The 13,679-nt window shown below is 41.9% G+C and overlaps 1 protein-coding gene across 2 annotated transcripts in view; it reads left to right on the top strand.

The window, feature by feature from the left end:
• Positions 1–894: 894 nt before the first annotated feature.
• Positions 895–13,679, top strand: part of lnpa (limb and neural patterns a) — an 84,578-nt gene continuing 71,793 nt past the window's right edge. Inside the window, exons 1-2 of one of the 2 annotated variants that reach the window (XM_052026822.1) lie at positions 895–1,121; positions 2,072–2,168. In XM_052026822.1, coding sequence (XP_051882782.1) covers positions 2,142–2,168 — 27 coding nt within the window. In that variant the 5' untranslated portion in view covers positions 895–1,121; positions 2,072–2,141. Of the gene's footprint in view, positions 1,258–2,071; positions 2,169–13,679 lie in introns of both variants that reach the window. The other variant, XM_052026812.1, reaches the window with a different exon arrangement.

The following is a 13,679-nucleotide window of genomic DNA, read 5'->3' as shown; positions in this document are numbered from 1 at the left end:
TTCTGCCTCAACCTAATGTCCTTTTCACCTAACAAGGAAACATATGGGAACTTTGTGTATTTCAAGGTCATTTAAAACATTTCGTTTAGGTCAAAAAGTTTGTAAGTTATTTTCTTGTACAAGTAAATATATCAACCGTTTGTAAATAAATGCTTTGGTTTCATGTAAGTTACCTCATTGTAGATAAAGAGCATAATAAATTAAAATAGCTTGTGTAAATGAGCATTTATTGACAAATTCAAAGTTTAAAAGAAAACTTTCTTCTCAAACATCGCTAAATTTTGCCAACCCATGAGGGATCCATTGCTACCTATTCTTCTAGTGGAATCCTATTTGCAATTAATCTGAAGGTAAATGTTTAAGTACATCTGCCTCATCTAAAATAAAATATTAAGTACAGGCGTTAAGTGAATAAAAGTACATCTGTGGGAAACTTAACTATCAAAAAGCAACATTCATGATGACGCTATAGCTGGAATAACATCCAAGCGTGTATTTTCATATCAATTGAAACAGAAAAGTTATTAGGAACCAATAATGTATGAACTTTACATGGGTTGTGACATTAAAGCTGGGCAAACGTTTCATTTGGTACTAAAAATAACTTAAAATCGACTATCCCATTGAAAATGTTCAAAGAGTTGGAACTATTGTTAAAAATATTAAGACTTTCAACCAAATATTTCAACATAACAATTTGAACAAATTCGACAATGATAACCAAGCCGAATTAAAATAACTTTCAATTATTTATCGTTGACTTTCCAACAACTCGGTCAATGAAGTAACAATGGCGAAATTGTTATTTCAAAACAATATTCAATTGACCATTGTAGGTTGAAAATGCAATTAAGGACCAACATACATAGTTGATTTTAGAACTACAATGCTTTTACAGCTGGCATCAGACATTCGCTCTCTGCATTTAGGTAGTGAATTTGACTTCTTTCCTCTGTGCCTTACCCTCACTCCTGCGCTTTGTGTCTCTCACTTAGTCCAAACCCACTTGCGTCACGTGGGCAATAGCGTGCGGGTGAAAGGTCAGGGCGCTCTGGCTGGTGGCGCGCTGTGCGGTTGGCAGCGCTGCTGTTGGCGGTGGAGGAAGCCGCTTGCAGTTCCAGGTGAGTGCATTACAGCAGCGGACGGGTTCTTTTGGCCTGATTCCTTAGGCTCGGCTGAATGAATGGTAGTTATTATGGAGGACCGGGGTGTGTCTCATGCGGCCTGGGACTTTACGGGTGACGCGTCTGCAGGAAGGTAGGCCTGAACTGAGAGATTCTCCTTTTCGGGTAGGGCCTGGCGCTGCTGCAGGCGTTGCAGGAGAGAGGGTGCTGGTAATGTGAACGTTGCTCTGGCTTGTGCCGGCCTGAATATTGGTGCAAAGTGCAAGAGCCTCTAGGCCTGTAGATGCTTTCCATTAAAATCTCTTGCTTTTGGTCTGTGGCTGGCAAAGATGATTGAGGCCCGTTTTGTGCTTGTAGATTGATGCAAGCAGTTTTCGTGAATGCACTGCACCGTTAGGAATTTTTGTTAATTGTCAGTTTCATTTTGTTTCAGATTAACGGCAAGTAAACTATAAAGACATTAAACCCTCAGGCGATTCTAAACTACTGCATGACAATTTTTGAGATGCGAGTTTTTCTAACGTTCACGCCAGATTTTAATCTCTCAATCAACACTACTACAACAATGCCATTTATCTCACTGATGTTTATCTGACCTGGGTGATTTTTTTTAAATTGCCTGCAGTGTTGCTGTTCTAGGAGAATGCTCCAAAAGCACTTAATTGGCTTGAATTAACTTGAGCTACTTTGAGTTCGCAAAAAGAACTATATAAATCAATGTTTGTTCTTTATGGTCTGAAAAAAAATGGGGTAACATTTAAGTCTATCCATTACATTTTGCTAATATAATGTACTTATTTGACAGCATTGTATTAACTGAGGTTTAATTTCCAGCACTTCAGAGCTTTTAAAAACTAACTTTCAGAATGTGGTGGCTAAAACTGTAATGTTATGTGGACTTTATAGGTATGCATTGCGTTTGATAGATGAATTTGCTAATTTTACAGGTTGAGTTACTTGTGTATCCTGATAAATTGATCAGATTATCCAAATCACAGTCAACTTGAGTAAACCAAAATGGGAGTAATGCTTTCTTGTTGGAGGGTAAGTGAGCAATTTTGTTATGGTTCAAATTATGTAAGATCTACAAGTTTTAAAACAAACTCTGGGTTATGTGATTTTCAGTCTAAATATCTAATGGTTTTGGAAAGTGATATATGTGGCAAAGTTGCAGATGTAATGGATCTGTAGTGGATGTTAAATTGTTTGTTAGTGTTTAATTCTTTTGCCTTATTAAAGCCAACATTATTACAACTTTTAAGAAAGAAAGTCAAGAGTGCTGAAATTATAATTTTTCCACAGCAGGAAAAATTCTTGCCTATAACCTCTTAAAGTGATTACTTTCCCTTGTCAAGAGGAACTAATATTCTTTAGATTGTCTGGAAAAATTAGCTTTCAAGTTAATCTAGTGAGTCCTTCTGGAACTTCATTGCAGTTTCAGACCATTGTGCAGAACAACTGACATGATCTCCATTTCCTGTTAAATCCAGGAAAAAATCAGGAGAGGGTTGGGAGAAATCTGTGGCTGTACATGATTTTCATTGATTTGAAGACCTTTCATTCTGTCTCTTGAGGCCCTGTGGAAGGTGCTGGCCAAATACCAATGCCCCCCAAAATTTATTAAGGTCTTAAGGTTTTTTCACGATGGATGATTGCTACCATTCTCTATATTGATTGGAGGGCAGACATCATACAAATTGGGGTTTAAAAGAAAAAGGGTGGTGTTAACTTCCCAACCCTTTTCTCCATCTTCCTAGTACTCATTTTTGCCATCATTAAAGACTGTGTCCCTACTTGAATTGAGGATGGATTGAGACTCTTCAGCCACTTGTCTCCAAATAAAAACCTGAATTTCCAAAGCAAACATCACTGATCTTCAAAAGGTTGACAATTTTGCCATCTTTCCATACACTGAAGATGACTCCTGTTTACACTGGACTCTTTTTGCATGGACGTGCCTTACCTTGGGATTCTCACTTAACGTTGTGAAGACCAAAGTGTTCTGTTGGCCTGCCTTGGGCCTTGCATGTGACCTGTCATAAATCATCATTGAGGCATTGATCTTGGGAGACAATTAGCACTTTGATAGTCATCTTAAAAGTGCTAACATCAAATTCAGCATGGGTTTCAATGCACAAATGGTTCCTCTGGATAAGTACTCTGCATTTTGACTTTGACCTGCAGAAGGAAATCAAGATCCAGGTTTACAATGTAGTCATGAAACCTACAATCTGTGAATGTGAAACCTGACGGATCTTCTGACAGTAATTTGGTGGTGCCTCACCAGACCTTTAATGATACTTCCAGAATATCCCATGCATCGTGGGAAAATTGCCACACTAATGGCAGCATTCTCACTGAAACCAGTGTTACCGACCATGATCCTCGCATATTAACTTCACTGGACTGCGCATTGTTTGTGAATGCCAGCTTTTCATTTCCCCAAAAGTGCTCTTTACTCCCTGTTCAGTGTCAGTGATCCCAATGGTGGTAAGCAGAAATGCTAAAAGGATGCACTGTAAGTGCATCACATGAAAACATGTGCAGGCATCAAAACCCAAGTCATTTGGCATCAATGGTGCCATCATGCAGAGGGACACTTCAGGAAGAATGCTGTCTTTGAAGCTGAAAAGTGAGAGAGAAGACAGGACAAGAAAGAACTCTGTGCCATTGGGGAGCTGACCTGTGAGGAAATGTCAATACCTTTTCTTGGTCAATTTGTTACTCTAACATCAGACTCCTGAGTCATCTCCGAACCTATAGGTAAATTTGCTGTTGAGATCGTCCTTGAATTGAGTTTCCTGACAAAGGCCTTGTAACAAAATCTAAAAGGTTAAAATTGTTATTGCTGCCAGGAATTCTCAGAAATATTCTGAATGCTATTTACAGATTTGCATTTTGAGGAATCTGATAAATGGGGCTTTTTTATGCTAAAGTGCGTTATGACTCTATATCAATTGTAGACTTGTTCTTGGGACCTGCGGTTCCCAAACATTAAAAATGGATTGAGATTTGCTCCTTTAAGTAGTAATTTTAACATTAAGCTTACTTTTAAGAAAAAAAAAGGCACTAATTTTACTTTAGGACGAAAGAGCTGACCTGAAATTCAGCATTTTAAGAAAAAAAAGTCCCATGGAGTTAAAATGGGTCACGGGTATAAAGAGACTGAGGTTTTGTAAAAGTGATTGCCTGAAGAAATTGATTTTTATGTCAGATCTATGGTAAGTTTGGCAAGCTATCTGTAGCAGAGATCAAAATGAAACTTCCCTACTGGAGGGAGGAGCCTCTGTGTTGTACATAGCAAGAAGCTAATCCATTAAAGGTCAGTGCTTTCTTGCACGGTTTATTTCCCCTAGAAGTTGCAGCAGTGATTCAATATGATCTTGTTTTGTTCTAAAGAGTAGCTTAGTTGAAGGTTAATGGATGAAACTTCATGATGGTTTGTTTGCAGCTTGCAACCCTTTTTGGAGATCTGGAGTCTGTGAACATATCTCTGCACATTGGCTTGATGTATTTGAAGCAATTACAATATAGTAGCATTGCAGTTGAGTGATAACAGCACTCTGATATAGCCTAGCAATCTACTAAGTTGTATCAAATACATTACATTAAAACAGAATTGGAATACAATTGAAAAGCATCAATGTCTGCACTGGATTTGGAAAAGGCAGTGTTACTCCCAACTTTGCAAAGCCTTCCTCATAAAGCTTCTAGTGACTAATGTCTAAATTGGAAGACTTGTCCCAGAGACCATTCAAACAACAGCTTGGCAGAGTTGTACTTCACAAAATCATTTCTGTTAGCAAACAATCTATCATAGTCTTGTGTACAATACAGACTTACCAGCAGAGGCATCCCAGCAATATACAGATAGGAAGAACTAGCAATGGGGCCTTCCAACATTTGTTGTGAAGCTTGATTGCATCAGGCTGATCACTGGTAAAGACACAAAGTGCCGGAGGAACTCAGCAGGTCAGGCAGCATCCATGGAGAGAAATAAACTGTCAACATTTTGGGCCGAGACCCTTCATCACGACCAGAAAGGAAGAGGGCAGAAGCCAGAATAAGAAGGTAGGGGGAGAAGCACATGCAGGCAGGTGATTGGTGAGTCCAGGTGAGAGGAGGAAGGTAGGTGGGTGTTCTGCCCTCTTCCTTTCCAGTCCCGATGAAGGGTCTCGGCCCAAAATGTCAACTGTTTATTTCCTCCATAGATGTTGCCTGACCTGCTGAGTTCCTCCAGCACTTCTTGTGTATTGCTCCAGATTCTAGCATCTGCACAATTTCTTGTGTCACCGGTAAAGAACCCTTCTTCTGATTACTCCTGAAATTTCCTACCCAAAAATTCTCCAAGATTGCCTTCACTAGAAGATATTCTGCAGTTCAAGAAGGCAGCTTGCCACCACATCTGAAAGGTCTAGAGCAGTCAGCTGTGGGCCACAGATGTTGCCTTTCATCATAATCCTTAAAAGAACAGATCTGATTTAGATCTAGAAAATAATTTCCCTAAAAAAAATTTAACTTAAAAGCTTGAAATTTCTAAAGCTAATTGATCTGTTACCGTGATAGAAATATTGTAAGTTAAATACAGACTATTGCAGCACAGAAATCCTTGGTCACTCTTCTGTCTTCACCAACATTCAACTTTCTTTTTGCAATACCTTCCGGTACAATATCAGGAGGTGCAATACCTGTCTCTTTATCTTTTCTCTTCCTGCTATAGAGGTTTCCAAATTCTCCTTGCAGGTGAAGCAGCAATTTGCATGCACTTCCAATTTAGCATACTACATTTGTTACCTGGAATGTAGTCTCCTCTGCATTGGAGAAACCAAGTGTAGATTGGATGACTGATCTGCTGAACACCTCCACTCTTTTCACAAAGATGATCCTGAGCATCCAACTTTATGTCACTTTAATTCTGTCTCTGTGTGAGACCCACTGATTTCTGCCTTTAGGCCATCTTTATATATTGTTCCAGTGAAGCCCATTGTTAGCTTGAGGAACAGCATCTCATCTGACTAGGTACAATATAGCCATCAGAACTGCCTTGTTGTGATAAAAAGACCATCCATTTGTAATAATAACTCAGTTTCCCCCTCCACACCCCCCCCCCACTGATCCTGCTAGACCCAATGGGCAGTTCTAGCATTTTGTTTGTTTTCATTTTTCTAGCATCTGCTATGCTTGTCTTTTTGCAACTATTCCTCGTGTCTCCATGTATTTCACTTTCAACTTATCTAATCCTTTTTTGTGGTTACCATTGAAACAATTCACTGCCCTATTAAAATGTACATTTTAAAGTGCAGCCACTCATTATATAAAGTTTCTTTTTCACATCATCTGAGCTTCTTTTACGAATATCCTTCTATGCGTAGATTTTGATTTCCATCCCATCATGTATTGGAAAGCATTTTACCTTGTGTAATCCATAAAGTATGATTTTAATACTTACCTAATTTTTGTTTGGCCTGTTAATTAGGACATTAGCCTAAATGACCTAGGGTCCTCCATTTTATCCTTAAAAAAAAACAAATGTAGTCATTATCCTTGGTTCCATTTTAGGAAATTTAGCCACCTTTGTCCTTTCCAAAATCTAGGTCCATAATTGACTTAAGTACTTCTAGTTAAAATTGACCTAGACACTTTTGTCCTTCTGTACCTCTATTTATATCTTGGTGCCAGTCGAAGCTGACGTACATTTCTAGCCTTTAAATTTAATTGCACAAAAAATTGAAAAATATCTTGTTTTGGTGATTGATGTTTTCCTTGGCCTCTGCAACACTGACCACTGCAGTATGTGACCTTCGCACGTTCATTTCTGAGATGAAGTGCACCTCTTTCTGTGCAACATGTAGACATCAGCAGATGTGTCAGTCAGATAGGTAATTCATTTTCATTATTGCTGTTTTTTGGAATATAATGTGATATGAAACATTTTTGGTGGCAGGAGAATTTACATTTGATCACATTGTAAGCTTGCAGGTAAACTAACCAGCTAAAATCTCCCCTTGAACTTCCACTCTCTGTCCTTCTCCATCCATTAACCATGTCACAACATTCCATCTACAGATCCTCATTTTTCCCTTAGTGTCTCTGTTATCTCCTTTCGTGGCTTCTTAGCATGTCCATTAAATTTCTCTCCTACTCCTTTTGACCCTATTCCTTCTACGCTGACCATCCAACTTCCTTATTTGTCTCCCATGTAACAGAACATAGAACAGTACAGCACAGAACAAGGCCCTTTGGCCCACAATATTGTGCCAACATAGCTTCCTACAGAATGCCCATATCCCTCCATCTTCCTCTCATTCATGTGCCCATCCAAGCCCCTCTTAAAAGCCCCCAATGAGTTTGCCTCCAGCATCCTTAGGCAATGCATTCCAGGCATCCACCACTCTGAGTAAAAACAAAAACTTATCCCTTGCATCTCTTCTGCAACTACCCCCTCTCACCTTAAATGCCTGCCCTCTAGTATTGGATCGCTCAATAATGGGGGGGGGGGGGGGGAGAGAGAGAGAGAATATTGCTTGGCCACCCTATATATAGAACATAGAACAGTACAGCACAATACAGGCCCTTTGGCCCACCATGTTGTGCTGACCTTTAAACCTCACCTAAGACTATCTAACCCCTTCCTCCTGCATATCCCTTTATTTTAAATTCCTCCATATGCTTATCTAGCAATCTCTTGAATTTGACAATGTACCTGCCTCCACCACTGCCCCAAGCAGTGCATGCCATGCCCCAACCACTCTCTGCTTAAAAAAAACCTTCATCTGATATCTCCCTTGAACCTCCCACCCGTTACTTTAAAGCCATGCCCTCTTGTATTGAGCATTGGTGCCCAAAAGATGCTGGCTGTCCACTCTATCTATTCCTCTTAATATCTTGTATACCTCTATCAGGTCTCCTCTCATCCTCCTCCTTTCCAAAGAGTAAAGCCCTAGCTCCCTTAACCCCTCCTCATAATGCATACTCTCTAAACCAGGCAGCATCCTGGTAAATCTTCTCTGCACCCTTTCCAACACTTCTACATCCTTCTTATAATGAGCCGACCAAAACTGGACACAGTACTTAAGTGTGGTCGAACCAGAGCTCTATAGAGCTGCATCATTGCCTCATAGCTCTTAAACTCGATCCCTTGACTTATGAAAGCTAACACCCCATAAGCTTTCTTAACTACCCTGTCCACCTGTGAGGCAGCTTTCAGGGATCTGTGGCTATGGACACCCATATCCCTTTGCTCCTCCACATTACCAAGAATCCTTCCATTAACTTTGTACTCTGCCTTGGAGTTTGTCCTTCCAAAGTGTACCACCTCACACTTCTCCGGATTGAAGTCCATCTGAACTTCATTAATAAAAATCATGAAAAGCAGAGGTCCCAGAACCGATCCTTGTGGGACACCGCTAGTCACAGCCCTCCAACCTGAATGCACTCCCTCCACCACAACCCTCTACTTTCTACAGGCAAGCCAATTCTGAATCCACACAGCCAAGCTTCCCTGGATCCCATGCCCTCTGACCTTCTGAAGAAGCCTACCATGTGGAACCTTGTCAAATGCCTTACTAAAATCCATGTAGACCACATTTACTGCACTACCCTCATCAATCTGTCTGGTCACCTCCTCAAAGAACACTACCAGGCTTGTGAGACATGATCTGCCCTTCACAAAACTATGCTGGCTGTCCCTGATCAGATTCTCTAAATGCCCATAGATCCTATCTCTAAGAATCCTTTCCAACAGCTTGCCCATTACAGACATAAGGCTCACTGGTCTATAATTCCTTGGACTATCCCTACTACCTTTTTTGAATAAGGGGATAACATTTGACAACCTTCAATCCTCCAGTACTATTCCCATGGACAACAAGGACTCAAAGATCCTAGCCAAAGGCTCAGCAATCTCCTCCCTCGCAGAGCAGCCTGCGGAGTATTCCGTCAGGCCCCAGGGACTTATCTGTCCTAATATTTTCTAACAACTTCAACACATCCTCTGTCTTGACAGCAACATGCTCTAGAACATTAACCTTACTTACACTGTCCTCAGTGTCATCAAGGCCCCTTCTCCTTGGTGAATACTGAAGAGAAGTATTCATTGAGGACCTCACCCACTTCCACAGCTTCCAGGCACATTTTCCCACCTTTATCCCTAATCGGTCCTACCTTTACTCATGTCATCCTTCTGTTCTTCACATAAATAAAAAATGTCTTGGGTTTTCCTTAACCCTACTCACCAAAGCCTTTTCATGTCCCCTTCTTGCTCTCCTCAGCCCCTTCTTAAGTTCCTTCCTTGCTACCCTATGTTTCTCAAGAGACCTATCTGATCCTTGCTGCCTAAACCTTATGTATGCTGCCGCCTTCCTCCTAACTAGTTGTTCCACCCCTCTTGTCAACCATGGTTCCTTCACCCTGCCATTTTTTCTCTGTCTCACCGGGACAAATTTATCCCAAACATCCTGCAAGAGATCCCTGAACAATGACCACATCTCCATAGTACATTTCCCTTCAAAAATGTCATCCCAATTCAGTTGCAAGTTCTAGCCTTATAGTCTCATAATTTGCCCTTCCCCAATTAAATATTTTCCTGTCCTTGTCCTTGACAATGCTAAATGTTAGGGAGCAGTGGTCACTGTCCCCCAAATGCTCACCCACTGAGAGAGTTATCACCTGACCTGGTTCATTACCTAATACTAGATCTAATATGGCATTCCCTCTAGTTGGCCTGTCAACATACTGTGACAGGAATCTGTCCTGGACACACTTAAACTCTGCCCCATCTAAACCTTTGGTACTAAGCAGGTGCCAATCAATATTTGGGAAGTTGAAGTCTCCCATGATAACAACCCTGTTATTTTTGCACTTCTCCAAAATCTGCCTCCCAATCTGCTCCTCAGTATCCTTGCTGCTACCAGGGGGCCTATAGAATACTCCCAGTAGAGTAACTGCTTTCTTGTTCCTAACTTCCACCCATACTGACTCTAGAGAGGATCCTGCTACATTATCCACCCTTTCTGCAGCTGTAATAGTATCCCTGACCAGTAATGCCACCCCTCATCCTCTTCTTTCCCCTCCTGCCCCCCCCCATCCCTTTTAAAACACTGAAATGTGGGAATATTCAGTATCCATTCCTACCCTGGTGATAGCCAAGTCTCTGCAAGAGCAACAATATCATAGCTCCATGTATTTATCCAAGCTCTCAGTTCATCACCCTTATTCCTGATGCTTCTTGCATTGAAGTAAATGCACTTTAGCCCACCCACCTTACTACTTTTATACCGTATACTCTGCTTCTCCTTCCTCAATGCCCCTCTATGTTAGATCTGGCTTCACTTCATGCACTTCTTCCACTGACCTATCCCTCCGGTTCCCATCCCTCTTGCAAATTAGTTTAAACCCTCCCTAACCACACTAGCAAACCTGCCTGCAAGGATATTGGTCCTCCTCGAGTTCAGGTGTAACCCATCCAATCTGTACAGGTCCCACCTTCCCCAGAAGAGATCCCAATGATTCAAAAATCTAAAACCTTGCCCCCTGCACCAACTCCTCAGCCATGCATTTATCTGCCATCTCCTCCTATTCTTACCTTCACTATCACGTGGCACTGGCAGCAATCCTGAGATTGCTACCCCTGAGATCCTGTTCTTCAGCCTTCTGCCTAGTTCCCTAAACTCACTTTTCAGGACCTCATCCCTCTTTCTACCTATGTTGTAGGTACCAACATGTACCATGACTTCTGGCTGCTTTCCCTCCTGCACAAGAATGCTGTGGACCTGATCAGAGACATCCTGGACCCTGGCACCTGGAGGCAACATACCATCCGGGATTCTCGCTCATGTCCACAGAACCTCCTGTCTGTTCCCCTGACTATCGCTATAGTCACTATCACTATTGCCCTCCTCTTCTCCCTTCCCTTCTGAGCAGCAGGACCAGTCCCAGTGCCAGAGACCTGGCTACTGCCACTCGATCCCTGTAGGTCATCCCCCTCAACAGTATCCAAAGCAGAATACCTGTTTTTGAGGGAAACAGCCTCTGGGGTCCTCTGCTCTGTCTGCCTGTTCCCTTTCTCTTTCTCTCCCCTGACAGTCACCCATCTATCTGCCTCCTGGACCCTAGAAGTACCTGCTCTGAGGGTGGGGTGACTGCCTCCCAATGCACGCATCTGCATAACTCTCTCCCTCCCTGATGCTTTGCAGTGTTTCAAGCTGCGACTCCAGCTCATCAATTCTGAGCCAAAGTTCCTCCAGCCTCAAGCACTTGCTGCAGATGTGGTCACTGTGCACCACAGCAGGGTCCACTAGCTCCCACATCATGCAGCTGCAGCACATTGCCTTGCCCTCCATCTGAACTATTTTTACCTAGGTGTGGTCTACTTAAAAGTTATAACAATAAACCTTACCTTTACTTACCAGCTACTCACCAGTGTTGTTGCAGATGGCCTCCGCCTCTTGGTGCCAAAGCCACTCACTCTAACTCTGTCCACCCTGACAATGGCTGCTTGAAAATGGCTGCTCCACTTGACAATACCTCCTTTTTACTGGCCCTTCTAAATTAGCCCGGACCTGTGAGGGACCCACTGCTCCTTCGTCTCTCAGCACCTGATGCCCCTCATAATTTTATCCACTTCAAACAGATCACACCTCTGCCACTCCAGAGAAGAGCCCAAGATTGTCCAGCCTCTCCTTATAGCACATGCCCTCTAATCCAGGCAGCATCCTAGTAAAACTCCTCTGCACTCTCTCTAAAGCCTCTATCCTTCCTATAGTGAGGTGAGCAGAATTGCATGCAATACTCTATAGAACTCTGGTTAAGCTGCATTTAGAGATGCATCATAACTTCTTGACTCCTATACTCGATACCTCGATTAATGAAAGCAAGCATTCCATAAGCCACCTTAACCACCCTATCTACCTGTGTAGCCCCTTTCACTGAGTCATGGATTTGCACCCCAAGGTGTCTCTGCTCTTCAACACTGTTAAGAGTCTTGCCCCTTAAGAGTGTACTGCCTCTTGACATTAGCCCCCACCAAGATGCAACACCTCACATTTATCTGGGTTTAACCCCATCTGCCATTTCTCTGCCCACATCTGCAACTGATCTATATCACACTGTATCTGTTGCCAGTCTTCTACACTATTCACAACTCCAGCAATCTTGATATCGTCTGCAAACCTGCTAACCCACCCATTGACATACTCATCCAGATCATTTATGTACATCACAAACAGCAGAGGTCCCAGTACAGATCCCTGCAGAACACCACTACTCACAGGCCTCCAGCCCAAATAAGTCCCTTCAACCAGCACCCTCTGTCTTCTGTGGGCAAGCCAGTTCTGGATCCACACAGCCAATTCTCTACTGACCCCATGCATCTGAACTTTCTTGATTAACCTATTATGTGGGACCTTGGCAAATGCCTTTCTGAAGTCCATATAGATGACATCTACAGCTCTACCTTCATCAATCTTTCTCGTCACCTTGTCAAAAAACTCAACCAGGTTAGTAAGACATGACTTGTCCTGCACAAAGCCATGCTGGCTTTCCCTAATCAAGTCATTAGATTCCAGATGCTTGTATGTCCTATCTCTCCGAATTTTCTCCAGCAATTTCCCTACAATATGATTTTGTTTTAGTCTCTGGTATTATCATCTTTCAAAATCTGGAATCATTATCTTTCATTGCAAAACAAAATCCTTTCTCACCGAGGGCAAAAACTCAAATTGGGATCATGTATGATGCAAAGTTGCAAAGAGGCTCCTTTGTTTTCAGACCTTTGACGAGAGGAACTGAGTTGATGGTTCTGCTCATTCAGTGGTCTGACATTTTGGAGATGATAGTGGGATCATGAGAATTGGTGATGAAGGAAAGTCAGGATGCATATGGTATCTGATGAATTGCTTACAGATTTGTCCCTGTAGGTTATAGCATATTGAGCGCCATCAATCCTTTGGGGACACCAGAGGTAATGGTGCAGATACAGAAAGAGATGTCATTGTACCCTCCCTTCTTGCTGGCAGCAGTCTAATGTTTGCAACCTTGGTGTCAGTTCACTCCCAATACGAGCTTCAGACTATATAGCTGTTACTAAGACCATCTATATACTTATATCATCTGTTCTTGGTTCATTATTGAAATTCTCGTTCATGCCCTTGCTTACTGTTCATTGATACCCTTTCACATCTCTCCAGTCTACTTTATTTTTCAATCTGCAACTGGGGTTTAGATAAAACTCTGCTGACATTACCCTAACGTGCACTCTGTACTGTTCACCCATCGTACTTTATCTCCCAGGTGATGCAATATCTTTATTTAAAATCCTAATTATAAATTCCTTCATGGCTCTGTGCCAACAACTCTGCTTTCAGCTTCTGCAGTAAATGAGTCTGCCTTTTTAAGGTGATGTGTTACCACAAAGAAACTTATTAAGGAATTTTGTGTTTGAATTGTATATGAACACAGAGATTTGCCAACATAGTAGAAATAAATTTGGCACATTCAGATTGGCAGACTAGAACAAGTGGTGCTAGAGCTCAAGACAATCTTTTGACATTGTATGGG

The sequence above is a fragment of the Pristis pectinata genome, chromosome 1 (genome assembly GCF_009764475.1).
Source record: "Pristis pectinata isolate sPriPec2 chromosome 1, sPriPec2.1.pri, whole genome shotgun sequence".
Classification (NCBI taxonomy): domain Eukaryota; kingdom Metazoa; phylum Chordata; class Chondrichthyes; order Rhinopristiformes; family Pristidae; genus Pristis; species Pristis pectinata.
Note: the sequence above shows the minus strand (reverse complement) of the source record. Positions and strands in the feature narration are given on the sequence as shown.